Here is a 27,543-nt window from a genome sequence, read left to right as displayed (position 1 = left end):
GTGCTCGCCTGATCTCCCAGAACAGAGACTTTGAACAATTTGTTGTTTATATGATGTATTTATTTTTACTTGTGTTTCATGTCATTTTTTTAAAAAATAATAAATTGTAAGTTGGTATAACTGCCTGTTGTTTCTCTCTCTTTTTTTTTTTTGGTAAAATAAATGTCAAAATTTAAAAAAGTGGTGTGGTTTGAAGTGGATCAGAGCTGGGCTGGGCATGGGCACCTCTGCAAACCCCAGGCGCCGCAGAGCCGGAGCCCAGGCTCAGCCGGCAGCTGTGCCCCGCTGCCTCCGCCGGCGTTTGGGCTCTGGGGGCACCTCTGCAGCCGCCTGGGCGAGCACCCACCGGGGCACAGCGCGGCCGCGGCGAGGAGCCACGGGCACCCATGGCAGGGCTGGACGCTGCCGGGTGTCAGAGCCCTTTGTCGGAGCTGGCCGTTTCCCTTCTCTGTCCTCCGCGCTGATTATCGCTGCTGATAACAATCGTCATTAAGGGCCAGGGAAAAACAAGGAGAATAAATATTCTGCAGGGTGTAAATAGCTCGAAGTCTCGGAGAGCGGCGCAGGCTGCGTGCCCTGCCCCCGGCGTGCCCTGCGGGGCACACGGCGCGGCAGCGGGACCGGGGACAGGCAGGGTTTGAGGTAGTAACAGTGGCGCGTTTCCGCGTGGGAAGCCGAGAGGCTCCTCGGAGCTGCCCACGTGCGAGAAGGGCCCTGGAGAGACTCGAAGGGTCTCTGTGAGCTGCGGGTGGCCCCGGCCCCCCCTGCCCCCTCACAGGGGCTGGGGGTGCCTCCGCACCCGGCCGTTCTTGCTGTCCGGGGACGGGTGCTGCCACTTCGGGTGCCAGGCTTTCTGCCGCTGCCTTTCCTGGTGCCGCAGGGCATTGCAGTAGACATCCAGGCTGGTGCCCGGCGCTCCCAGGGCCCGCGAGAAGCCCTTGTAACCTGGGTGCAGGTCAACCCGGGGCCGGGGGCTCTGGTGGGCCCCTCCTAGCTCGGCCCCCTTGCTCCGTTTGTAAGGTGGCACCTCCATGGCCTCGTGCCTGATGATGCGGAGGCTGTATCGGGTGAGGGGCCGGGAGAAGGAGCGCTCCACCGCCTGGCACTCGTAGGTGCCCGCATCCTCCCTCGCCAGCTGCCGGATCAGCAGCCCTTGCTCCAGCACCGAGAAGTGTCCGTTGTTCCTGACCTAGGCAAAGGCAGAGCACCATGAGTCAGTCCCCTGGGTACCGAGCCACCCCTGCGCCTCGTCCCCACCACCCTGTCCCCTGTACCTCGCTCAGGCCTGTCTCCTCGCCGTGCCGCACCAGCCACCTGACGGTTGTCTGTGGGGAGCGTGTCAGGCACTCGAGGAAGGTTGAGTTCTTCTCCACCCCAAAAACCAGCTTCTCCACAGCAGCAGTCCCTGCGCAGGGGATGGGACAGGGGAAGGGGTGAGTACCCTGCGTGGGAGCTGAGCTGTGTGACAGGTGGGGAGGGAGGGCAGCATGGAGCATCCAGCACATGGTGGGTGGCACAGGGTCTGCGGTGGGCGGTGCTGGTGGGCACTGGTTTCCCAGCACCATGCCGTGTGCCCTGCTGGGCATTGCTGGCCCCCGAGCAGAGCTGGCCACCAGCACCGGGGCTGCTCGGAGGGGCTGGGGCTGGTGCTCACCCTCTGTGGTGTCCTGGCACTGGCTGAGCGGGTCAGACTTCAGCACGTCCTGGCAGCGGGCACGCCTGGGGGAGAGCAGACAGGGCTGTGGGGTGGCGTCTGTCCCGCGCTCTGGGACCCCTCCGTGGCAGAGCAGCCAGGGAGAAGGGGGACCGGGAGGGCTGGGGGACAGGCAGGCAGGGTGGCGGTGGGGGTGGGCTGGCAGATGAAGCTCCAGGGCTGGCAGCTTTCCTTTCCCTGCTCCGTCATCCCTTTGCAGTGAGACAGCTGGGCTGGCCCGGGTGGGCACTCACCTCTTCTCGGTGAGCAGGTGCGGGGCGCAGGTCTTGCTGTCCCAGGTGCAGTAGGGGTCCCTGGCCAGGCAGCAGTCGGTGCAGGTTTTGCCGTAGAGCTCGCAGCGGTACAGGGCGAGCTGGAGCAGTCCGTGGGTGCTGCTCACAAACAGCTCCTGCTGCTTGGGCAAACAGCGGCCGTCAGCACGCGCGGCCGGAGGCTGGGGACAGCCAGGACACAGAGCTGCCCTGTCCTGGGGTGGGGGCACTGGGAGACAGGGGGAGTGCGGGGCAGAGCCTGCCCCCCCTACACTGCCCCGGCAGGATCCCGTTCCCTAAATGTGCAAGCCCTGGGGCCAAGGGACCTGAGGAGAGGGGCTGGGGCCAGCTGCCCCCTGTGCCCTGTCCCTTAGCTGCTTTAGGAAGAAACAGGAGGGAGGACTCACCCGCTTCGGTGATAATTTCATGTCCAGGATGGGAGAAGGCACCTGGAGGGGAAGGAGAAGGTGCTGCAGCCATGTCGGTCCCTCCTGGGTGCCCCAGCCTGCTAGTGGGGCTGGGACCCCGAGGGTCGCAAGATGCCAGGGTCCCGATTCAGGTCCCTGGTTCCAGCTCCACCTGCTCCACCCAAGCAGCCTGGGCTGGCCCTGCTCAGCAGACGTGCTTTCAGACTGGGGCTCAGCCCTGCCATTTTAGTTCAGGCTCCTGTGTACTACCCCCATCCCCCCTAGGGACCGGATGGGGAGCTGGGAGATGACATGGCTCCAGTCCCCCTGGCTCCCCTTCATGCCAACCGGCCAGGGCAGGTGGGAGGCGGCAGCAGGGAGGTGAGGGACCTCCCTGACAGAGGCCAGTGACTTGCTGCAGGAGCTCGCAGGGAGGATACCACAGGGTGAGGGGAGACTGCGTGGTCCAGCCACTGCGGTCCAGCCCTGGCCTCCGGTACCTTAGTGACGCTGATCTCCTCCAGGCTGATCACCTCGGGGCCACGGCTTATCCCACCGGCCAGCCCCACCTTCAGGACTTTACCTTCATCTGTGAATGCAGCGGGAGAAGGAGCTGTCAGGGCCAGGAGCCACCTGAGCCGGCAGGACCGGTGTGCCATGCAAGCTGCCCCATGGTGACAGCGTCCACAGAGCTGGGGTGAGTTCCCACCTGTGCCGAGGAAGAGCACGTCGTAGTGCTGGCTCTCCATCTCCAGCCGGTGCACCAGCAGCCGCCGCAGCCGGTAGGGCACGTTAGCCCTCACCAGTACGGGCTGGCGGCCCTGCGGGTACACAGGCTCCCACATCAGCTGGTGGGTGCGCATGAAGCTGATCACCTCGTCAGGGAAATCCTTGGTGGACTGCAGGAGCGGGTCGTACGTCTCACTGGGGCACTGCGTGGCAATGCAGGGACTGCATGAGGGCCAGGCCCGGCCAGGTCATCCCAGTCCCTCGCACCCCGCTTCCCAGTCCCTTACCGTGCCAGGACGGGGATAGGGGACGCGGCCCTTGTATTCTACCCAGCGGTAGTCGAATCCCTCCTTATGTGCAAAGGGGCCACTGAAGGCAGCTCTCACAGCAGCCATGGAGTAGACACAGACGGCAGAGCCACTGAAGACACCGCTGCGGGGGAGCACAGGGCTGTCAGCATCCATGCTGCTCCACGGGGACCAGATGTGTGCACGCCCATGCCCCTGAGCCCACGCTGTCCCCTGCCAGCCCCAGAGTTGTGCGCAGCACCCAGGGGGTGACAGGAATCCCTCTGGCACAACCAGGCCAGCCTGGGGGACCACTGGCCGTTAGGCAGATGGGCTGGTGAACCAGCAGCAGGGAAAGCAGAGCGCTGGCCAGTGGCCTTCCTCTGCCAGCTGGGTGCTGGTCCTGCCCTGTTCCCCCACCGGGGCTCCTCATGGAGCAGCACTAGTGAGGGGCTGGACGGGCTGGATTGCCCTAACCAGAGCCCTGCTCACCTGGAGACCGTAAAGAGTCCAAAGACGAGGGGATTCTGAGGGTCCCGGGTGCGCAGGAGGAAAACATCCTCTGTAAACAGAGGGGTGGAGGTGAGGCACCCAAGAGCTGGAGTACCGGTCAGGGGATGCAGGCAGGCATCCTCAGTCCCACACCCACCTCCCTGGGGTGGACTGGAAGGAGCAGCCATGGCAGAGCAGCGTTGCTCCTGGCTGCAGACTGGGCTGTGCACTTACCGAGCTGGTCAAAGTGGGTCTCGGTGCCCTGGGGCCCGGGGATGGAGCACACCAGGCGAGCCTTGAGGAATGTGCTCCAGCGGTTAATGAGGCTGCGCTTCCCTCCGACATCATTCTGCCAGGCACCAAGAGCCAGGCTCAGTCCAACCCTCCCCCACCGAGGCACACTCCTCCATCCCCACAGCAGGACAGCCCCAGCCCTGAGCCCTCTGCTCCATGGTATGTGTGCGGTGACACCTTCACATCCTGCTGTTGGCTCCTGCTTGGGGTGCCCCTTGGCCCAGAGGAGGTAAAAGCCCACCCGGTGGGACACCCAGCCATGGCATGCTGGCCTTTGGTGACTGACCTTGCAGACCCGGGCCACCCTGGCATGGATGTGCCGCCTCTCCCACTGCCCAGCTTCCATGGCTGTTTCACGGAAGAAGATGTAGACCTTGTCATCATGGGGGTTGTAGGTGTCGGGGATGGCGTAGGCACCAACAAACGCTGGCTCTGCAGGGGGAAGAAGCAGCACAGTGTGTCCCTGTGCCCTGATCTGACCCTATTGTACGGTCCCTGAAAGCCCTCGGGAGCAGTGTGAGATGCTGAGGGTACGCAGGGTGCGCCAGGGAGCCCCTGCAGCTCAGAAGGCCCATCCCTGGTGCTCAGGCTGCAGAGTACGTGCTGGGGCACAGGTCCCACTAGCTGCTTCATCAGTGCTTGCCCCCAGAGAGGAAAAGGGGGCCAGACCACTGAGCCCTGGACTCAGTGCTGGCCCCAGCCTCTCCCCAGCAGGCAGGAGAGCCCCCTGCACCCCACAGCTCCCCTGCTCTTACCGTGTAGCCAGTGGTCCTGGTTCTGCTCCGTCCGAATGTAGCTCTGCTCCGCCCCATGGACCCAGGTCCGGAAGAAGGCAGCGCTGCTGCCCATGAAGTCACTGGAGGTGCCAGAATACAGCTCCCCATCTGCGGGGTCAGAGGGGGTGCCACTGCCAGGGGTACCCTGGCAGAACTCCCCTGCGTCCTCAGAGGCTCGGGGAGAGTAGAGGTGGCACAGCTTGGCTGGGAGCCTCCTCTAGACCTGTGACCCAGCACAGCTTCTAGCCCCAAACCCGCCTAGCCCTTCCACGGCTCTGCTACAAGGCGGGGGGGCTGACGGCACCACACCCCCCCCCCCGTGCATGCCACTCGACCTGCACCCTGCATTTGGGAATCTGTGCAGGACCCGTGATGCTGGGGTGAGCCAGGCCAGGACCGGGCTCTGTGGGATGGCTCCTCTCACTTGCCCATGCTCGGGCACCAGCCCAGGACCGCAGCCACGTACAGCGGAGCAGGGTGCAGGCACGGCTACCAGCACCTCCCAGCACAGACCATTCCCAGCGCTCCCACCCCCCAGCATCGCCTCTGCTTCCCACTCCCTCTTACCGATGAGGAGCCCTGTGAAGGGCTCATGGGGGCTGTATGGGCACCGTCCTCGCCCTGATTCCAAGGAGTGGGTCACCAACCACATGGGGGGAGCCCCAGGACCCTGCCAGAGCCAAAGGGGACACGTGAGCCTGGGGCAGGCTGGAAACAAGCTGGGCATGTAGAGAAGAGTGGGAAGGAGGCTGGTGTGCTTGGCTCCGCAATAAGCAGGTCCCTCGAGGGGGCTGCCAGTGCCCGGTCCCCTCCCCGTGGGGCACCACGGCACTGCCAAGCTGGGGCTGCCTCTCGCCATACACAGCAAGGCCATGCAGGTGTTAAGGACCGCACCAGGCTGGCTGGCCACCCTCCCCAGGCTCCAGGGCTCCCTCTCCCCCCCACTCACTGTGGGGGGTCACTCCCCACCTTCTGCAGCGGGGACGCGGCTGCCCAGGGTGTCCCTCACCTTGCCCCTGGCTCCCAGCTGGATGAAGGCGCAGACGGGCTGGTAGGAGCCGGTTCCGCAGGCAAACACGTGGCTCCGGTTGAAGGGCTGGAGGAGGCGGATGAAGTTGGCACACTCTGTCTGCTCAAGGGGAGATGTTTGTCAGGGGACTGAGCCCAGGCCTGGGCACCTGTCCCCAGCCCCATGGCTGGTCTGCTTGGGATGCGGGAGCCTGGCCAGATCCTGCCTTGGCTGCTGGCAAGCTGAGCTTAACTCTGGCTGGCTCAACACCCTCATCTCAGGCAGACCTCAAGGCTCCCTGTCGGGGTGATGTGGGTGTTTAATATCCATGATGAGCTGCAAAAGGCCGTGGGCAGGGGCTGCCAGCCCTGCTTACCTCCACGTTCTTCCCCGCCAGCTGGCAATGCTCAACCTGCTCCCTGGAGGCTGGCCAGAAAATCTGCAACACAAAGACCCCATCGATGCAACCCCTGCTTCCCTCACCTGCCTGGATCGTGCCGGCACCGGTGGGAATGGGCTTGGCCGAAAGGCGCTGCCAGGCTCAGGCACACAGTGAGGGTGTGGGGCTGCTCTGCAATGGGTCTGACACCCCCTCGGGCCCCAGCGCCGGGCCAAGCTCAAGCAGGCAGCCCGCCAAATAGGCTCAGAGTGACTGTGGCCTGGGGACAGAGCCGGGGTGGGCCGTGGCACGCCCAGTGGGTGGGCAGGCTCTCCTGGATCCCAGCCCGTGGGAACGCCAGGCTGCAGCGCCTTAATGGGCTTTTCTTTTGTTGGGCTTGATCTGCGCACCCTGCCAGCAGGATGTCTTGGGATGACATTAGCAGACTCGCCGCTGGAGTTGCTGTAGCTCTTGCAGCAGGGACAAGGTGTGACAGCAGGGCTCCGGGCACTGCCCTTCCACCCTGGGTCCACCCAGGTCCCCTCTCCTGGCCAAGCCACCCTGGCCCTCCCTGGCGTTGGCCTGTCCCAGCAGGGCTCAACACCGCCAGGCACGGGTTGACCCCAGTGATTGAGACATCCTGATGTAAATGTGTCCCCGGTGACATTAGAACAGTGCTGCTGAGCGCACATCCACCTCCACACCCCAGCATGGGAATGAGGAGCGGCTCCCGCGCAGGAGGAGGCCAGTCTGGCCAGGATCACACCCACACCCTCCTCCCCGCACTGACCTTCTCAGGCTCTCTGCTGGGATGGTCCAGGTGGAGCAGGAAGATGTGGTTTTTTGCTCCCACCATCAGCCAGGCCCTGTCTTCATCCACCAAGAGGGCTTGGAAATCCAACCCGTTCCCTGAGGCCAGCAGCAGGCGAGAGCTGTTGGATTTCAGCAAATCTGAAGAGCACAAGGTGGGAGAAAGAGAAACCCACCCACGAATGACACAACAGGCAGCCAAAGGCCCCGTGCTCCCCCTCCCAGGGACAGCTCTGGCTACCCACCCCTTCCCAAGAGAACACAACCTTCCTGCCACTGCCGGCGCAGAAAAGGCGCTGCCCTCAGTGCCCCGAAGCTCACGGCGAGGCCTCCCGTGGGCCTTCCCGGCAGCGCCCATACAGAGGAGAAGACGCGCCGGCCTGGCCTGGCCGGGCTGTCTGCAGGGTGCGGGGCAGCCCAGGGTGCTCATGGCCGGCCTCGCAGAGCCACTCCTGGAGCCCAGAGCCTGAAGCTGCGGGGAGAGGGCTGAGGACGGAGGGACTTGCTGTACCACCCAGTGTGTTCTCCCTGGGGTTCTCGAGAGAGTTTACACACACGAAGTTCTGGCTGTTCGCTGGGGCAAAGCATCCCGCAGGGGAAGGCCGTACAGAAAGAGCAGCCGCAGCCTGGCCAGACACCGCTCCCCTCTGCTCCCCCGAGCCTTCTGGTCTGGCAGCGGCTGCTGGGCCTGACCCCGGCACAAGGACGGGCAGGTGGCTGGGTGTACTGGGACAGGTGGGTGCATGGGTGATCGTCCCTGGCCTAAGCAGCTTGTAAGAAAAGTCCCCTGCTGTAGAGGAATGAAGCCGGGTTAATTAACAATGTCCAGCTGTGGGCTGGCTTCAGGGGGGTGGGCTGGCTGATGGGGATAAGGTGCAGCTGTGGCTGGTTCCTGCTAAGGAGTCAAATAGCTCTAAGGGCCGTATGGAAGAGGAGCAGCCAATGAAGGGAGACCTGGAAGAAGGTGAGTGGGTGAGTGAGTAGGTGAGTGAGTGCCCGCCTGCCTGCCCGCCCGCCCTGGATGGAGGAGAGACAAGAAGCAGAGGCACTGGCCTGAGGCGTATGAAGAAACAGCGCAGACAGTAGATGAACTGTTGAAACCCTGTGGGGGATTGATGGCCGTGCTGGGGCAAGGTGAGGGAACTACTTATTGAAGTTTATCTGGGGTGGAATGGTAAAAGCCTTGTTGCAGCCGGCCAGTTTTGATAGTGCTGTGACGCTCCGCTGTGTCCCTGGTGCAGCCCCGACCCTGCACCCACCGCCCCATGTTTCCCACCGTGTCCTCAGAGACAGCCCAAACCCCGTGTTAGACTGGCTCAGGAAAAGGGGCCTTTAAGAGTATCCCTTTGGCACTGCCGGAGGGAAGAGTGAGGGGGAAGCGTGCCACGGACCCAGGGCGCTCTGGGCAGCGGGAAAGGCTCTGCTCTTCGGGCTGTAGCTCCTCCTGTGCAGAAGCCCAGGGGTGGCTCGCATGGCCCCCCCAGCACAGTTGTGGACATATGAGTGTGCAAGAGGGACAATAAGCTCTTGTCTCTTGGTTAACCACTCCTGAAACCTCCCAGGGCTCACATAGCTCCGTGATGTGCAGTGCCAAGTTTGGGGGCCGGCTGCCAGGGTGAGCATCCCCAGCACCGTGCACAGGTCACGGCAGCTGCCACCCCAGCCAGTGCCTGCTCCCAGGGATCAAGGCAGGGAGATCAGCGCTGAGGTGGCTCTTAGAGCTTCCAGAAATCAGAACACATCAGTTTCCTCTTTAGAAGTGGTGGGATCCAGCAAGGGACAGTGTGAAGGCTGGCTGTGCTGGCGAGGCTGCTCTTGGCTTTGGTGCTGTGCAGGGAAAGGGCGAAACCGGGGCTCTGGGAAGAGGAGATGGAGACAGGCGGCTGCTGGATGGGGGCTGGGGGGAAGTGGAGTGTGACTGGAAACCCGGGGCAACCTGTAAAGTCCTGGCTGAGAGATTACCCAGAGTCATGTCGGTTGGAGCAGTGTGTCAGGGACGGAGGGAGGGGAGCTGTCAAGGGGAGCAGGTGCTGGCTGGCTGGGACCGCAGGGATATACGTGGCCCCGGGCACAGGTGGGATATACGTGGGCACAGGCATGGCTCCATCCGAAGGGGACCGGCTGACCCGGGAGGTTGCGTCTCTCTTCCTTCCACCCTGTTTCCAGGGCAGAGGGGACGTGGGGCCAATGCCTGTGGGATGGAAATGCCATTGACGTCCGCTTGTCCCTGTGGGGGAAGGACCTGCTGGGCCCCAGGCAGCAGGCAGGGATCCCTGCCACATCCGCACGCCGCAGCCAGGCTCGCTCCCAGCTAGCGTTTCCTTCTCTCCTTCCTCCGGGGCCACAGATCCAGTTACTGTGGGACGCAAATGCTGCTCTGCCAGGTGCCACTTCCAGCTGTGCTGGGGAGCTCCTGGCCCTCTTCCTGCTCCCACAGAAGCTGTGCATAGCGTCACCTCACTCCCCCCTACCCCTGGGTGCCCAAGGGCTATCTGGGTGCTGTGGATGTGGAGAAGCAGATTTCCAAGCCTTTCCCACCAGCTGAATGGCATTAACAAGGGAATTCCTGTCCCTGCCTGCAGGCCGTTGTTGTCACTGCTGTGTGCCCAGCGGGCTGCTGTGCATCATCCACCCTCCAGTGTCTGCCAGCGCTCCTGGGACCTGCCTGATCCAGGGGAAAATGTCAGGCAGGGCACTGGGCAGTTGGGCTGGGGTCAGGGGGAAGGTCAAACATTCATCTGGTACATAGGTATAATTAATCGGAGTGGGGACAAAACTGGTCCCAGGGAATGTCACCTGCTGGCCACCCTCTGACCTGCCCCAGCCTCATCCGAGGCCAAGGTCAGGCAGGATGACAGAGGTGCTCTCCCTGCTGCTGTGGACCCGGCAATGACTCACTGCCCTGCACTCCCACCTCTGGCAGGATGAATGACCGTGAGGGGCTGAGCCTGACACTGTGGCACAGTTCTGCTCCTTCACCGAGGACGCCAGGTGCTGCGGATCCCAACCCCATACACAGGAAGCTACTGCGCACAAACACCTCTTCTAGCCCTCGGTCCAGCTACATGCACAAGGCGTTTGATTCAAACCCTGATCCTTGAGGCAGGGAACTGGGCACTCTGCAGCAGCTGCACGGTGGCTAAACCAGCGGATGAGCCCAGAGAAACATCCTTTTCTTTGTGTTTATTCTCTCCCAAGGCCACGGTGTTTATTGTTGGGACCACTGTAACCGCTTTGTCCCATCCATCACCTCCGCCTGCCCCTTAGCTACAGCATCCTCAGCACACGGCGACCCTGGGCTTCCTGGGGTCAGAGCCCGGCTGTGCCGGCGGGCTGTCCTCTCCCCTTCCCCCAGCCCTCAGGCAGAGCTGACCATGGAGGAGATCCCCGAAGCCCAGGGGAAGCTTGGCACTAAATCAGGCTCCATCCCCTCACTGCCTTTGGCTGATAAGGGACTTGCCAGCGCAGCTTTTGGTGCTGATAACCAGGGACCCACCAGCCTCCTGCGCTGCTGAGCACTTGCTGCATGGTGATGGCTTCTGGGTCCTGCCCAGCTGGGCTGGCTGCAGATCAGAGGATGGCAGGAGACCCATTTGCCAAGCCCTAGCTGTGCCTGCGCAGGATTATGACAGTAAAAGGAGCTGGGAGGCGTGCTGTGGCTTCGCTGCAGAGCTGCACTGCTGTATGGCCTGAGAAAAAAGAGAGGCTCAGCGCTGGGCAGCGGTGGGGCTGACCCAGCCTGACCCAGGCCAGCCACAGGCGGCCGTGATTGCCAGCACGCTATTACAAACCGTCTCCTCGGCAGGGTGGGAGCCACCGCTGTTGTTCCTGGCCCTGTGCCTCATGCCCTATCCTTCCTTTGCTCTCCCAGCCTTCGGTGCTGTCATTTCCTTGTCTCGAGCCTGCTTGCATCTTCTCCCCCTGCCCCGCCAAGGGGTCTGCCTGCCTCCCCCATGCTGGGATCTGAAGGCAAGGCTGATCCTGTAGACGGACTCTCAAAGGCCTCCTTTTATTCTTTTTTTCTTCTAGGGGTTTTTAACCTAAACATCTCAAAGCATTGTGTCCTTGAACCTGCCCAGTGCTGTCCATGAGTCACATCCCTTGCCATTGTTTGCCTTGTCCTTTGAGCCCTCCTGATGCTGGGAGCTTCCTCTTCTGCCTCTGCCCAAGACTTCAGACTTGAAGGTTTTTGGCATGTGTGGCCCCAGGACACTGTGGGGCTTTGAAGTCAGCAGTGCCTCTGTGCTCCTGCTGCACCAGCAACCCTGCTCTGCCTCCTCCGGCTCCAAGGCAAGACAGACCCTGCGCTGTGTTTCCCAGCTGGGCTATCAGTGGGACCATCTCCCAGCAGGGTTATCCTGCATCCCTGGGAGGTCCAGCCCTCTCCAGCCACAAGCTGGGGACATCTTCCACCTTGCTAGCTGTCCCTGGCCAGAGAGCAGCCTCTCGGGGTGATGGAGCAGCCCAAGAGGATGGCCCCAGAGCTTTGAGTGCCATGCCTGTGGGAAAGTTGCACTGTCACCTCCCAGATGTGGTGAGGAGTTAGTTGAGCCCTGCTGACCACCACGTCCAGGGCAGCTCCGGGGACGTGCTGAGCTGCCTGTCCTTCAGAGCAGCTTGGTCTTTTTCATGTAGGAGACACCAAAATCAGGTAAACTGGCCGAGTCCATGCCGCAGGTCCATGGCAGGGTGACCCATTGCCAGGCTAGCAGGGCTCTATTCCAACTGCTCATGTCGTTCCCCTTCAGAGACCCTTTCCCTACAGACTCCCCTTTCGCACTTCTCTGGTGGGCTGTGTACTGTGTTCCCTGTCAGTTTGCTCTTGCTACATCTTCAGATCACCAAAAGCAGGCTGCCTTTGCATCAGGCGCAAGAAGAGCAAACTGTGCCTCCCCTGAGGAACTCCTAATCTAAACAGGCAAGACAGATGCAGGGGGGGAAGGGTAAAGCGCAGCAGGGTAATGATCTGCAGCGTGGATCAGTCCCTGCTCTGGAGGAAGGAAGGGGTGAAGGCAGGAGGGCTGGGCTGGCGCAGGACTGGGGGGGGAGGCAGGGGAAGGGGCTGGCAGCACTGCCTGGGGCTGTGCCCCCACTGCACTGTAAGCACGAAGGCAGAAGGCAGGGGACATTCCCCTGGGGTTGCCCGGTCCAGCTCTAGCCCAGAACATACTGTAAGATGCCCAGAGCCAGTCTGAGCAGGAGACATCCCTTCCGGTCCCAGTGCTGCGCTGGACCAGGGTGAGATGTTCCCTCTCAGGCTCCTTCTCCAATGCCAGCAGCGCCGATGCAGCACCCTCAAGGGCTGTGCATCCCTGGAACATCCCGAGGGCCAAACACATGGAGGCATTGCAGCCACAGCCGTGGGGCTACCGCCTGCCTCCCCCGAGCCCTGGCCACCCCTTCACTCCCTGCCTGCAGCATGCTCTCCCAACCCTCCCAAGCAAGGTGCAGACCCTAAGGAAATCTGCCTGGGTGGCCCCCTTACCTTTGTAGGCGAGGCGAAGGCGCGGGGCATGCTGCTTCCATGCCTGGCTGCTGCCCGGCTGCTGCAGGAGCAGGCAGAGGAGCGCAGCGAGGGGCAGGCTGTGGCGGGGGGGGCGCATGCATTCTGGTGCTCAGCAGTGGGGAAGGGGCAGCTCACCCTCACAGCACCATTGTCCAGCGCCGAGATGCTGCCTTTGCCACCAGCTGCAAGCAGAGAAGGAGGAAGGTTGCACTGCGGCCAGCTGCATGCGGGTCAGGACCCCGGTCCCAACAGCCGCTGGCTGGGAAGGGTGCTCGAGGGACGAGGGGTGATGGCTCCGTCCCTGAGAAGATGTCAGGCCAGCTGCCTGGCAGAGAGGAGCCACCAAGAGCAAGTGTCCAGCCCCCTGCACACCCACAGCGCTGCAGAACGAGCTGGGGCTGTGGTGCAGCCTGTGGCAGGGCAAGGTCAGTGCCACAGTGAGTGCTGCACGGGACAGGGTGACAAAGCACAGGCTGGGCACCCTGCGGCACCCGCCGCGAGTGCCTCGTCGGTGTTTATCTGGGCAGAGCACCTGCAGGCTGCCGGGTGGCCGGGGCCCACCCTCACGGGGAGCGCAGGCTTGGGGGGAGACAAGGTTCGTCTTCAGGAGCTCACACAGCCTGAACTGGCCGGGCTGGGAGGAAAAGCAGGGGGCTAAGGAGGCTGTCCTTGCAGCCTCAGCCAGTCATCAATGGTTCTGGTAGGGTGAGGAGGATTTCTGAACATCTCCCTTGCTGTGAGCCATGCCTGTCCCCACTGGGACACCCTGTACCCTCCACCTCTGGGAGCTGGCAAAACAGCTGGTGCGCACAGGGCCAGTTTGGATACTGGGAAAGGCTGCTGTGGCTGGGAGACCTGCTCATGGCTGTCCCGGCCACCCCCCGGGGGGCTCCAGCACGTTTCATGTCCAGGGACTTCAGAAGACCAGCTATTACAGCCTGCCTAGGGGAGGGGTGCGGCGTGCTGTCGGCATGCCTACAGCACGTGGTACCCGGGAGCGCTTGGATCCGAGCACTGTGGAAGTGACTGACGTGAGGGAAGAGGCGAGGAGTGCCTGGGGAGTAGTACACCCTGCAACAGATCCCAGAGCTTGGGCATCCCTGCTAAGTATCTGCTCAGACCTCAGTGCTTGGCCAGACCCTGGTGAGAGAGCCCTGATCTTCATCTTATCTCAGCTTGGGGTTAAATCTTGTCCATTTCGCTGAAGGGGGAATTAATGTTTTGGAGCGCTGTCTATAAACGCCACTTTCGTGATCCCTTCAGCATCAGCTGCAGCTGTGTGCACACACAATACATCGCTCTGGCCAGTAGCTCTGCAAATTGCCCGCTCACCACAGACCTCTCCAAGGCCACCGGCATCCATTGGCTCTGGGATGCTGCAGGCTGGAAGGACTGTCTTACATTCATCCCCCCTCAGAGATGTACAGGGTTTCACCGCCTCATCCACCAGCTCCCACACTTCCCGCAGGGAGCGGGGCCGGCCTGACAATTAGTTCAGGCAATTTGGATGTTTTTTCCCCATTTATAAATGTGCCAGTCCCTAAATGGCAGCTCTGACTCCCCCTCTTCCTGCATATTAGGTCCTTCCAGTCACACTGCTGGAAGAATTAAATGAGCTTTTTGGCTCATTCCTGGCCAGAGGCTCTTGGCACAAGGAGCGGGGGGTTTCTGCCGTCCCGGTGAAGGGCTGTAGGAGGGACAGTGCAGCTGAGCCTTTCCCGCTGCCTCGGTCTCTGCCTTCCACAAGAAGAAGCGCTCAGGTCTCCTCAGGGAGGAGGTTTGGGGCTTGCGGAATTGGGGTTTCTCTCCTTCCTGGCAGACAGGGAGCGAGCAGCAGCCGGTGGCCAGCAGCCGGTGGCCAGCAGCCCCGCAGCACAGCTCCTCTTCTGCCTGCTCCCTGCCCTCAGCACTGCCTTGCTCTTGCTCTGGCCAGCACAACCTGCTGCTGCTGCCGAGCCTTCTCCCATCCCAGGAGACCTGGCACCACCCTGGGACCTGGATGTGACCTCAGGATGGTGGCTGTGCCATTTTTTGTCTCTGTAGTTTGGAGCTGCTTTCTCTAACTCATCTACCCCTTTCCTGGGCAGACTTTTCAGCAGATCTGCCTAGGGGGGAAAAAATCACAAACATGATGGGTTTAGCTAGGTTGAAATTACTCAGTGCTCGACAGATTGGTTGTGGAGGGGGAGGTTCCCAGGTAGGAACCCCACCAGCCACACCGGGCACCCACTAGCAGCGCTGCCCTTGCTTCCCCAAGCGCCTTCCCAGCAGGCAGAGATGGCGAGTGGCTTTCCTGCGCTGGGGATGCTCCCAGACCTGTCCTGCGGACTCACAGCCATGCCCTGAATGAGCACTGCTATCCGGAGGTCATCGCAAGGACTTGGCGGGGATTTGTTTCTCTTTGGCAATGCACATTGTGTTGCTGGAGGACTTGGGAAAACACTGGCCTCTAATTGCAGCTTTCTATAAATGGAGCAGGGCCTGTGCTAGGCTTAGGTTTGGGCTAAGACAGCCCTAGGAGGAACCTTTCATGACCCAGAGCTCCAGAGGATGCCAGGGTGGGTTGGGATTCTGCGGATGGCAGGCAGGGCACTGCTCCTGCCTCCAGGACACGCTCACGCATGGCTGCGGGGTGAGGTTTAGGGATGCTCCGCATGCCTGCAGTGGGGCAGGGGCGCTGGGGCAGGCGTGCCTGCGCACTCCCATGTGCAGCTTGGCCACATCAGCACTTTGTCTCCTTGCCCTGGGGATGCCAAAGGCAGGTTTGATGGTGGCAGAAGCTGCAGCCACACACAAGAGGAACCCAGAGCCCTGGGAGAGCTGGGTGCAGGGTCAGAAAAGGTAAGGACCTTGCTGGAGGGGCTTGCAGGGGACAAGGCAAGAAAAAAAACTGTCAGAGGGTAACTTCCAGTAAGAAAGGCTTCCCCATATGTCACTCTTTCACCAAGACTTCGAGGTTCCCCCCTTGCTGTGCCCAGGCAGCAGTGAGGGACTCAGCTTGTCCATCTCCTGACACACAGCTGAAATCCCCGCAGCAGCTCCGCGGCCCAGCTGTGCCCGCAGCCCCTGGCACAGGGGCATCCCTCGCTGTGCCAGCCAGAGCGGGGACACCGGGGGAGCACGCGGTGGGGCCACAGCCCTGCCTGTCAACCTCTGCCCAAGTCTGCCCGGAGGTGAAGAGCTCAGCAGAGGCAGCGTTTACACTGGGAGGGGGAGCACGGGTGTCTCGTGGATGGAAACAAGCTGCAGATGATGAATCCAGGGTTAAATTAAACACTCCCGACAGCTTTAAATAATCAACTGTCCGGAGCTGCAAGTATTTCCATCTCAGTTTGGAGAGGGAAGTGCTGATGAGGGCAGGCTGCTGGGCGAGGGAACGCCTGGGGGTTAAGGTTTCATACTCCGGGCACAGCAGGACCTGAGGGGGAGGACATGGGTGACAGCAGCCCTGTGCCAGGGGCTGGCAGTCACCAGGAGGACCTTGGTGTTGGTGGTGGCACGGCTGGTGCCATCGCAGTGCTGGTTCTATGCCAGCAGTCCACCAGATGCCCTGGTCCCAGTGGTCACCCCATGCCCTCCCCTCCACCGGTGACCTGCAGAAGTCCAACAGCCTTAAGGCTCTGGGCTGCCAGCTCGGGCCACTGTTCCGTGGCGTGGAGCTGAATTTTTCCTTTGGAGACAAAGACCTCTGGAAGGGCCTGCAGAGATGGAGCAGCACAGGGAACAGACAAATCCCTCCTGTTTGAGACATGCGGGTGTGGGAGGGAATTGTTTATCCGTGAAAGCACCAATTTCCTCCTGACAATGCCTATTTGCTGTGTGAATAGTGTAAAACAGCCCAAATTTCAGAGGGGGAAGGGCCCCCGCGGTGGATTTATCAGGCTATGGATTATCTCCCGAGGACAAGCCTGCTGAACCCGAGCCCTCAGCCACCCTGGGCACCACGCGCAGCCCCCGTGCGCCTCCCTGCCCAGAGCAGCCCGCCACGTGCTGCCCACCATGTGCTGCCCGCCATGTGCTGCGCCGCTTTCACAGGCCCCGATTGTGTCCCAGCTAATCCCCACACACCATTTGCAGCCTAGTGCCTTCTTCAGTTACACTGCGGGGTGGCTGAGCGCGGGCAGCGGGGGAATGCTGGTCCCCAGCAGCTGGGGGACCTCAGGGGAGAGGAGCGGGGAGGGGGAGAGGGGCCGCACCCCATGTCAACATTCAACCGCAGTGACCCTCGCCACGGGGGAATAGAAACGTTGCACTGTGAGAGGGGAGAGCCTCATGGAGCTGAGACCCCCTCCGCGGCTTCCAGACCCCAGCCCCGCTCTCCTGAGCCTGTCCCGCTGCCCCCAGCAGAAGCCCTGGGGGTGCGTGGTCCCCTCTCCACCACTTTGAGAAGCTGAGAGAAAGGACCTTCACCCCGGCAAAGAAACTGAGGGGCAAAGCCAGGTCCTGCAGACAGGACAGCTGCACCCCGCACCCCGTGCAGGACCAGGTGTGCGGGGAGTGTGCACAGCTGGAGCTGCAGGACGTGCGCCTTGGCATGCACCTCTGCCCACCACTGTCCCTCTTCCTAACGCACTGCCTGCCCCCCTTCCTGCCCATGCAGGCACCGAAACTCTCCCTGCTCAGGCCAGGGCCCCGGTTGTTCCTCTCCATCCTACGCAGGATGATGGATGCCCTGGCAGCTGCAGGGAGAGGCAGCTGTTGTCCTTCTCAAACCAGGAGGACAAAGCCACCAGGGTGGGCGCTTGGCTCCCTCCCTCCTTCTCCTGGAGCTGCCTGGCTGGGGCAGGAGCAGCACCAGGGAAGCCTGTAGTGCTGAGCTGCTTGTGGAAGGGGGATGTGCTGCTCCTGCAGCCTGACACCAGACCTGGGACCACAAAACCCAGCGCTGGAGCCCAGGTGGCATCGGGGCACCATGGTGTGCCCTGTGAAATGGCAGGATTTCAGCGAATCCCTCAGTAACACAAGTCACACGTGCCTACACAGAGCCCTGACGATCAAGGGGGAGCCAGTTTTGGAGGGTCTGGAGGGAGGAACTGTTGAGCAGCAGCAGAAGGCTGAGGTTGCTCAAGCTTCACCCGCATTCCTCTGCCACCACAGGACAAGGCTGGCCAGCAGGCTGCCTTCCAGCCGGGACATCTCCCGACAGCCTCCTATGCTCCCGCCTCCTGAGATTAAAGCCCGTGGTTGCAATTGTCCCCAGACCATCCTTCCTTGCCAACCACCGCTGCTGAAGCGTGCCAGGCGCCGCGAGCGGGGGGGACGGGTCCCAGTGCTGCCGGGACACCGCGCCCTCGGCACGTCGCCCTGCCGGGCAGCGGGGCTCCTCACGAATGGGCACCGGCTGATAACGGCGATGGGGCAGGGACAGCCCTGTGGCCTGGGTGGTGTCAGGGGACCTCACCGCCTGTGCTGACCCCACCGAGCATGAGCACTTTTCCCCCTTACTTCCTTTTTCTGTGTGTCGATGTGTACACGCTGCCGGCCCCTCAGCCCCGACATGCCACGCGAAGCGCCCGCCCGCTGCGCTGCAGCACGAGCAGGGACCTTCGGCGCTGCCGCTGGCTTGTCCCCTCCCCCTCCCCGCGGCGCTGCCAAAGTGAGCCCATCCGGGGTGGTGGGTCCCGCCGGCACCGTGGCCCCCGCCGAGCCCAGCTGCCTCTGCCCTCCGCCGCAGCCTGGAGCGGGGGAGCGTGCCTGTGGGGGGGTAGGGCCGTACGTGGGGAGGGGCAGGGACAGCATCTCCTCCGGCAGTGCTGGTCTCCCTGGAGTTTCAGCAGCGTGAGGCACACTGCGGTTGGGACCACGTCCTTTAAAAGCGGATGGGGAACTACCAAGCCCAAGCCCGGCCAGGATATTAACTGTTTATGGAGGGATAAGGAGCTGGCTGCACTGAACGTCCCGCTAATCCCGTTCTCAGGGGGCCGCTGGCTCAGCCCCTACCTTTCCCTTGCTACTGGGAGAGGTGAAGCCCGCTCTGGCTTGGCTCTCGGGCATCAGGCCAGGGAGGTGGCCCAGCAGCTGGCCTTGCCTCACTGCACGGTGATGGGCTGGATTGGCTTCTGCTTTCAGCCAGTGGCTCCTGAAGGGCTTTTCGGTGTTCTGACTCTGCCGCTTGAGCCAGGTAGTGCCAGCCAAGTAACCTCCGCCATTCCTCTTTCTAATTAATCCCAAGGGCATCCAGCAGCAGGCAGGTAGCGGGTCCGATGTGCAGAGACAATCAGATGGAGATGCAGTGCAATTGCACCTTGCAAGTCTCCTCTCACCGAAAATGCTACCAGAGTACCGGCAGCTTCCAGCGCCACCGGACCACTGAGTCCAGGCAAATACACCTCAGGGAAAGCCTAGGCAGGCAGGGACTTCCTGGGGCCCTGCGCACCCCCCAGCTCTCTCCTTGCCATACCCGCACCGCACGTGCCCACCTCTTCACGTCTGTTGTGCCTGCACCCCGGCACAGAGCAGTGCCAAGTGCTGCTGCCAAGCCCCAGCCCAGGCGGGTGGCTGCGGGATGCTGCCCAGCCCAGGGCTCCCAGAGCGGCCAAACCACCGCAGGCCGGCAGCTGGCAGTGGCACAGAGGCAAATTTGGAGGGAGACAGCTGGGCTCCTCTCCAGGCAAAGTGGAGGGTCAAGGAGGTGAGACAAGTGCGGAGCACGCGTGTCTCGCGCTGGGCAGCAGGCGCACAGCTCCCCTCAGCCCAGCCAGGACTGGCTCAGTGTATTCAACTCCAGACTAACTTGTGTTAAACCCTGGACTGACTTGGCATATTGAACCCCCAACCTTCCTCCTAATGCAATTGAGAAGCTTAAAATTCTTTCACATTTGGGAGGGGTCTTGCCACCCGCTGGCATTGTGCTGGAGCAGAAGTACCCAAATAAGGTAGCGCAGAGCCTGCGCTCTGCCCGCCCACCGCGCCGGCCCCCCAAAGCCCCGGGGTCCCCAGGGGCAGCACCACATTCCTCGGAGCCATTTATACCGCGTGCTGCGCCGGCTGACACCCACCCTTGTCACCTGTCCGCCACATGGCCTGACATTCAATACAGCCCTCGGGAGGCTCGGGGAGCTCTGCCCTGCTCAGGAGCCCTTTCCTGGGCTTCAGACTTTCCAGGCTGGATCTGGGTGAATCACGCGTGTGCTAAAACCCGGCAGGGGCTCCCAGGCCAGGAGTTTAGAGGAGACCCTAGCCGGGACAGGTTTGCTAATGCTTCTGGCCCCAGGCTGGCTGAAAAGCCTCGGCCAGGGAGAGGAGCTGGATGACACCAGGGTTTTCATACAGAGCTTACCAGCTCTGGGCCACCAGCTGCAGCCGGGCAGGCTCAGCCATCACCAAGCGTCACGGGCTCTGGTCCTTCGGTACCCCCTGGGAAAGAAGTGGTGGGTTTGGTCAGGGTGCTGGTGGGCACAACCCAACAGCCTCGGGGGCCTCTCTGAAGCACCCGGCAGAGAGCCAGGGCTGGGGACAGCTCCCTCCCTAGAGGTGTCTCGTGAGACAACCAGCCCTGGGGAGCGCAGAAGCACCCCCACTCCCTGGACAGGCAGGCTACAGCCTTTCCCAGCACTCCCAAGCCAGAGCCCACCTCTACCTTAAGCTGCCAAGGCATTTTGCAACAAAGCTGCACAATTCATAACACACATTTTCTTCATTCACAGTGGGATTACTGCTTCCCACCTCCAGACCTATCGGGCAGGGATGCTCAGCACCTCTCAAAGAGCTGTTGGCTTCGCCACGTTCCCCCAGCTGTAACCCCAGGGCCATTCCAGCAGGAGCTGGCTGTGAAGCACCTGCTCCGCAGCTCAGTGACCCCGACCATCCGTTCCACCACTGCCAGCAGCCAGCAGCACGGCTGCCGGCCGCACTCCCAGGGCCTCTCGCTGTCCCAGCCGGGGCCGCCCGCCTCCCCTGACACTTGAAAGCTCCACAGTGTTTTCTTTTCATCAACGGGAGCCCTGCTCTCTGCTCTCCCCAGCCTGCTCCGCTAATTGGAACAGGCTGGGCAAGCGTGGGGGGCTTTGCTGGAGAAAGTATTTTAATGAGGAGGGAGGGTGCCTGCACTGTTATCTGCTGCTTCTCAGAGCGTCTTGGCTGGGCTCCTTGGTAATTACAGCCTGGATTGCTGGGTAAACTCTCTGGCTTGCAAGCCTCGGACCCCTGCAGAGCACCATGCTCCGGCAGCCTCCTCTGCGGGCTGCCCTTTGCTCTGGCATGCTGCGCAGGGAGCCGGAGCCACAGCTTTGCCTGCCAGTGAGCTCCCGAGCGGCTGAGCACCCTTGTGTCCCCACCTCAGCAGCTCCGCTACAGCAAAGGGAGTTGTCTGGAGCAAGACTGCAGCTTCTGTGCAGGGTATTTCCTAGGATCAATGACCAGCAGAGACACTGTAGATGGATGTTGGGCCGTTCACCCCAGCTGGCCGCTCATTCATCCTTCCCCAGGAGACACCAGGTCAGCGCCAGGCTAGGCTGAAGATGAAGGCACATCTGTCAGGGGTTGAGGCAGGTCAGGTGGCTGCCGTAGCTTTTGTGTGAGGGAAACCGGGGTGACTGCTGGCAGCAGCACGCTCTAAGGCAGATGGCTCCCCTTGCTGCAGTCATTTAACTGGCCAGCCAAAACAGAGATAACTCAGCCCAGTGGATGGTCACAAGCAGAGGCACCTCCTCACAGCACAGCCCCCTGTGCCAGTATCCCCAGCTGGCCAGTCCAGCCCAGGAGCAGCCACCACCATGCAGCACACCCAAGTGCTGCTCCCGGGACACATCCTTCCTGTCCAACGCCTATTTCATGTGAAGGCCCCTCAGTCCTCCACGTACTCATCTGCACAGCATCCCGCTGTGGAAGGCCACTGTGGCTGCCGTTATTCCAGTGTGGAGCTGAGGCACAGATGGACCAAGTGACCTGCCTGTGGCCAAACGGGAACCATAGCAGGACAGGGATTGACCACAAGTGTCCCATCTCCCTCCAAATAATACTTTATCCTCCTACAGCACAGAGCAGCTCAGCACGAAGCCCGACTCCATCACTGCCCGTGCATGAGCGAGCGTGTCGCTCCAGCACATGGTGGCAGAGCTGCCAGCACCCGCCTGCGTGGGAGCGTGCACTGTGGGAAGACCAGCTTTTCTCAGTGGACAATGGACAGATTGAAACCGAAAGCTTTTCCCCCCACCCCGTGGTCTCCTCCTGGAAAACGGGGAAATAAACCTGGACTCAACGGTGGGAGAAGCAGAGTAGCTCCTGCACACAATAAATGGCAGATCGCCAGCGTGCTAGACAAGAACAATAAGCCCACATGGCTGTGTGCTTGTGAATGGCATTGTTTTAGGGAAAGCGTATCCTGGGCAGGCTCCCAAGTCAACTGGGGGTGATGTTGGCAACAATTGCGCTCCATGCCGTGCCATCCCGCTGGCGGAGCTGGGCAGTGCTAGCCTGGAGCGTGCGTGTGGCATGCCTGCAGGTACAGTGGAGCCGGGCATGGATCGGGGGGCACATGGGGTCACTGAGTGTGGAGACAGCAGAGCCCAAATATCCTACAGTGTCCACACTGGGGAATAATAAAGGCTTATTTTTTGCTGGGAATATGGAGTGCTCTCTCCTGGGTACCATGAAATCACTCATTCCTTGGCATCTAGCTACAAGTTGGTGCTGGGGTTTTATGCTGTGATTGGGGATAATCTAGTTTTCAGGGAGGCAGAATGACTTGGACCCCTGCCCTGTGAGCCCAGCCCTACAACCTTACACTGGTCGTTTTGCCATTCTGTGCTTCAGTTCCCCCAGGGAAAAAGAATCGGAGAGGGTGCAGCCCGCTCCTGTAAGCGGGGCAGAAGTGAGAAATAGGTGGGGAGGCGACAGGCGGCTCACAGGGACCAGGGAGAACCAAGGCTGGAGACCCAGTCCAGAACAGGTAACACCATTTTCGCTCTTTCCCACTGCAGCCCACCTTCTGCAGGAGCTCCTTGCCAGCCCCAGCTGGGTGGAGGGGGGTCTCCTGAGCAGGGCTCCTCAAAGAGGGTGGGTGAGGCTGGGTCTGTCCCCCCCATTCCCCATCCAAAAGCCATTCCAAGCTGCCCCTTGGGCCAGGAGGTTACTCAGCTAACTGATTTCTATGTCTGCCTTTGCTTTCAACAGCAGTTTTTTAACTGCATGAGCGAGTGCCTGTAGAGACCTAATTACCCCGCGCTCTCAAAGCCGCCTCTCCCTGTAATCCCAGCTGGAGGGCGGATAGACCAAACTTGGAGCAAGAGGCAGCCCTGAGAGACCAGGAGCCAAGGTTTACAATAAATCTTCATCCTTGCTGTAAACAGCTCCTAAGAGGGTGTCACAGGAGCACAGCAGAGAGCGAGGCAGCCAGAAACCCTCACCAGCAGGAACATCTGCCAGCCCTGCTGGCTCAAGGGCTCGGTTTGGCAAAGAGCATCGTTAGCAGCGAGTCCTGCCGAGGACCCAGGCTTGGCTCCCGCTCCCTCTGCTTGAGTTTGGTGCTGCTGGATGCCGCTGCCTGGCAGCCCCACAGCCTGGCATCACCTCTTATTGAGCCGGACGTGATGGCTTGGACCATGGCAACCCGTCTGCATCCTCCACGCATAAGCACATTGGTATTTGGGAGAACAACTCACATCCTTGGGGGTTTCCTGTTTAATTCTCAACCTAAGGAACCAGAGCAAATGATCCCTGTCTTGCACCCTTGTGGAATTCAGTGAGATTAGATTAGGGATGAATTCTTCCCATATTTCTTATAGAGCTGATATCTCTGCCCTGGCTTTCAGATTGACTTCCCTATCCCCAGCTCATAAATCACAAGGGTGGTTTTGTCTCTGTTGTTTTCAATACCGTTAACTCTGCAGGAGAAATCTGTATGTTCTAGCAACCCATCATGTCAAGTCAGTGACCCATCAGGGCTGCCAGACCCCCTTCCCTTTGAAGGCTGTGCAAGGAGCGGCTGGCAGAAAATTGGGACACGCTCCACTTGGCAAAGAGAAAGCTCCCCATGGCTTGTGCATGGGTCGCGTGGCCAGCATGTGTGCGGGGTAGCTGCAACTCTGTGACCAGATCTTCTAGAGCACTTTCCCCTCCTCTCCTGTGCACACAGCTGCATCAAAAACTGCTGGTTCCCATCTTAGCAGAAATTTCACACCAGTGCCCGGCAGCCAGATTAATGCAGTGGGTCCTTATGGGCAATAAAGTGCTCGGCTAAATGCAGCCATGGCAGCAACCTGGGGCTCAGGGCTTACCAAAGCGCAGCTGCAGCTGCCCGTGCAATGCCTCCTGATGATTCCCTGTGGACAGTGCATCCCCTGGCCAGGCTGCCGTGCACTTACGCCAGAGGCAGTCTTATTTCAAGGACAGGAAGAAATAACTCTCTTTGTCTTAATTTAATTTCATCAAGTGCTTTGGTTTGTTTTTTTTCTAGACACAAGCACTGAGGCTTCTCCCTCCCACGCTCAACCTGAATGTCACAACCCATCGCACTGAAACCTGCCCCGGTTACTTTCAAGCCGCTCGAGGGATGTAAGGTGCCCGGCTCCGGCTATCTGCACCCAGGCTCCGCGATGCTTCCAAGTAGAAGGAACCTTAGTTAAAGGACTCCTTTGGAGAGCACCCAGCATTTTCCACGCTTTGTTTCTTTTCTGCCTGCTATACTGTACGGCCCGAGGTTTCGGAGGGCTGAGGCATTGCAGAGAGGGGGGTTGAAGAAGCACAGTTGCTCTGTCCTGACAGATTTCATGAAGCCCAAGCAGAGGACAATTCCCTGATGGACCAGGGAGGCTATTTTTTCTCCTCAGATCAAGGCTGTCACAACCTCTTGGAGGCAAAAGATTGATTTTTACTTGGGGGTGTGTGGGAAATCCGACAGAGCTGTCCTTGAGCAGTGAGGAGCCCCCAGCACGGGCTGGGCGTTCAGTGATGACCCACCCAAGATGAGATTTGGGGCTGTTAAACCACCGCGGCCAAGCAGAGCAGCAGGTTCAAGAAGCCCCAGTAGAACCAGCTCTGGGGAGTGAGAGCCCTGCCACAGCAGCAACACAACAAAACCCCTGGGAGCCCAGTTCAGGCATTGCTAGATGGGACCAGAAAGGTCATTGCACAAACTTCCTATTGCACCCGCGGCAAAGCGAGTGGCAGGCTCGGCTCCGCGCGCCTGGGAGCGGGGACGGAGTGGGACAGAGCGGGACGGAGCGGGATGGAGGGGGACAGAGGGGACGGAGTGGGACAGAGCGGGATGGAGCGGGATGGAGGGGGACAGAGGGGACGGAGCGGGAAGGAGCGGGATGGAGCGGGATGGAGTGGGACGGAGGGGACGGAGGGGGACGGAGCGGGATGGAGGGAACGGAGCGGGACGGAGCGGGACGGAGCGGGATGGAGGGGACGGAGCGGGACGGAGCGGGACGGAGCGGGACGGAGCGGGATGGAGTGAGACGGAGGGGACGGAGTGGGACGGAGCGGGACGGAGGGGACGGAGGGGGACGGAGCGGGATGGAGTGGGACGGAGCGGGCGGCTGCGGGGCAGCTGCGTGTCCCACCGCCCCACCGAGCCCCCAGCGGGGCCGGGGCCCTCCTGCCGGCTCTCCGCGGCGGGGGAGGCTGCCCGGCCCGGCCCTCGTAGGAACCGCAACCCCATTTCTCCGCTACTCACCGAGCCCAGGAGCCCGCGGGGTCTCCGCGGTGCTGCGCCCACCCCTGCCAGCCCAGCAGCCTCCAGCGCCTTGTCCCCGGCAGCCCCGAGGCACCCGGAGCCGGGGGCAGGCGGGAGGAGCCGGGGGCAGCCGGGAGGAGCCGGGGGGCAGCCGGGGACAGCCCTTCATCCAGAAGCCAGCCCCGGCCGCCGGCGAGCCCCCGGGCCGCGGCCGCCTGCCGGCCCCGCTGCGCAGCCATTGCCCCCTAGCGGTGCCGCCGTCCGCACCGGCTCCGCACCGGCTCCTCGCCGGGGCCGCACCGGGGCCGCGCTGAGCCCACACCGGGTCCGCCCCGAGCCGGCACCGGCTCCGCACCGGGCCCGCCGGCCGCTGGTCCTCCCGCCGCGGCAGCCGGGCGGCCCCGGGATGCGCCGCTCGCGCTTTCCCCGCGCGCTGGGAAGCCGGGATGCAGCGGGCGAGCGGGCACCGTCCTCGCTGCTTCCGCGGGGGGAGGCTCCGGCCGGGAGAGAGATGCTGCGGGAAGGGAAATCTGGAGGGTTCGGGTGCGGTGGCTGTGCACCGCAGCCGGAGCAGGCCTGCACCGCCAAGGGCCAGCCTATGGACCACGTACATCTACAAGGGATTTTTGCTCCGGACAAGCCCTGGGCTGGTGCTGTAGCCTGAACGCCCATCAGCTGGGGAGCGAGGTGCGTTCCTGGAGCACATCTGGTTTCATCTGAAAGGAACCCAGCTGCCGCTCTCCCAAGCCTGAGCTCTCCAGGATGCAATCCAAAGCACAGCAAAGGGGAACGTAGGGAGATCGGTTTCAGAAGTGCACCCCAGAGCCAAACTAACCTGCCAGAGCAGGCACACCCCAGCAGGGCTTCGGAGAAAAGGGACGTCACAGTCTAACTGCCCAGTGCCGAGAGCTGCCTGGCCCCTCTCCAGAGCCCCAGCAATAGGAGGGACCCAAGGGAGCTGCCTCAGATCCCAGTGGGGCTAGGGAGGGTGCCGGGGCCCTGGTGGCACTAACTGGCCTCAGGTGAGCCCCTGCCCACCCATCTGCTGGCCATTGGACTGGGGGCTCCATTTAAGGCCAGGCCTGGGCAGCGAGTGCTCTCCCAGGTGTGCTGCGGGTCCAGGCTGCTCTCCTGGATGGACCTGGGACCAGCGTTACAGGCAGCTTTGTCACCAGCTTGCAAGTGGCACCTGTCACTGCCACCACGCTGGCCCTGCCCAGGGGGTCTGCACTCTGGTGAGCGAGGGTACTGCCTGCGCTGGGGCCACCCTGCTCTTGCTGTCCCTCCTTGATGGGAATCCAAACCACCCCAACACAGGCACTCCAGCTCCTCAGCCCGATCCTCTTCCTCCCTCTGGATCAAGCCTGGCATGATGCAGTGTGGAATCACACGTATGTGGGCAGATAGGCACAGGAGCAGGAGCTGCTCACTCAGGCTGTCTGCAGCAGGGCTGTCTGTAAGGCTGGAGGCAGCTCCAGGGGGTGAGCTTCAAGCTGTTAACCAGCTCTCTGCTATTTCTGGACCAGCCCATCCTTCCATTGTGTGGGGTGGGGGACTCTGTCCCCTGAGGGTGTCATGCTCTCATTCCCCAGCTTCCCTGCAGCACATCCAAGGAGGTGCACTCTAACAGCTGGATGGGACTGGCCTCCTCCAGGCTGCAAATGGGCTGAGCAATACATGCATGGAGCAGAACTCTGCTCCTGGAGGGGATGAGAAGTGCTTGCGGTGGCACAGTGTACGGCTTGGTTGGCCATTGTGTTCCGATCTGCTTCAGCTTCCCAAGGACAGGACCAGACCCGTCTGCCATGGTGGAAGAAGCAGACGCTGGATACTTGCCAGCACAATCATGGCAAGCTCTAGAGCCCTGCTCCACGACTGGAAATGCTATAGAATCATACTATGGTTTGGGTTGGAAGGGACCTTTAAAGGTCACCTAGTCCAACTCCCCCTGCAGTGAGCAGGGACATCTTCAACTGGATCGGGTTGCTCAAAGCCCTGTTCCAGTCTGAGCCTGAATGTTTCCAGGGATGGGACACCTACCACCTTTCTGGGCAACATGGGCCAGTGTTTCACCACCCTCATTGTAAAAAATTTCCTTCCTATATCTAGTCTGAATCTCCCCTCTTTTAGCTCAAAACCATTGTCCCTGGTCCTATCAACTGCTTCTGTATTTTTCCTCTGCTGGAAGTAACCAGCACAATTTATTCCCCTTCCAGCAGCGCATGGCCCTCCCCAAGGGCGGAGGGAAGCAGCAGAGTGAGTTGGTGGAC

At 61.5% G+C, this 27,543-nt stretch overlaps 1 protein-coding gene across 5 annotated transcripts; it reads right to left on the bottom strand.

The window, feature by feature from the left end:
- Window positions 1-153: 153 nt before the first annotated feature.
- On the bottom strand, window positions 154-25,389 carry LOC121086260 (semaphorin-3D-like). Of its 5 annotated transcripts, none has more exons than XM_040589761.1 (18): window positions 25,274-25,389; window positions 12,634-12,836; window positions 7,129-7,289; window positions 6,336-6,398; window positions 5,960-6,079; window positions 5,518-5,620; window positions 4,930-5,058; window positions 4,461-4,606; window positions 4,115-4,229; window positions 3,881-3,950; window positions 3,389-3,533; window positions 3,082-3,304; window positions 2,873-2,961; window positions 2,373-2,414; window positions 1,948-2,108; window positions 1,655-1,719; window positions 1,275-1,405; window positions 154-1,189 (listed from the first exon to the last, which is right to left on the bottom strand). In XM_040589761.1, the coding sequence occupies exons 2-18, from the start codon at window positions 12,749-12,751 to the stop codon at window positions 773-775; spliced, it is 2,298 nt and encodes a 765-aa protein (XP_040445695.1). In that variant the 5' UTR covers window positions 12,752-12,836; window positions 25,274-25,389; the 3' UTR covers window positions 154-772. The 5 variants fall into 5 exon arrangements, with proteins under 5 accessions (XP_040445695.1, XP_040445698.1, XP_040445693.1 ...); XM_040589764.1 differs by lacking the exon at window positions 25,274-25,389 and adding an exon at window positions 9,111-9,339 and having other exon boundaries at window positions 12,634-12,671; XM_040589759.1 differs by lacking the exon at window positions 25,274-25,389 and having other exon boundaries at window positions 12,634-13,139.
- Between the last annotated feature and the right edge of the window lie 2,154 nt (window positions 25,390-27,543).

Source organism: Falco naumanni, chromosome 4 (genome assembly GCF_017639655.2).
Source record: "Falco naumanni isolate bFalNau1 chromosome 4, bFalNau1.pat, whole genome shotgun sequence".
Taxonomy (NCBI): domain Eukaryota; kingdom Metazoa; phylum Chordata; class Aves; order Falconiformes; family Falconidae; genus Falco; species Falco naumanni.
This window is presented reverse-complemented; position numbering and strand designations above follow the sequence as displayed.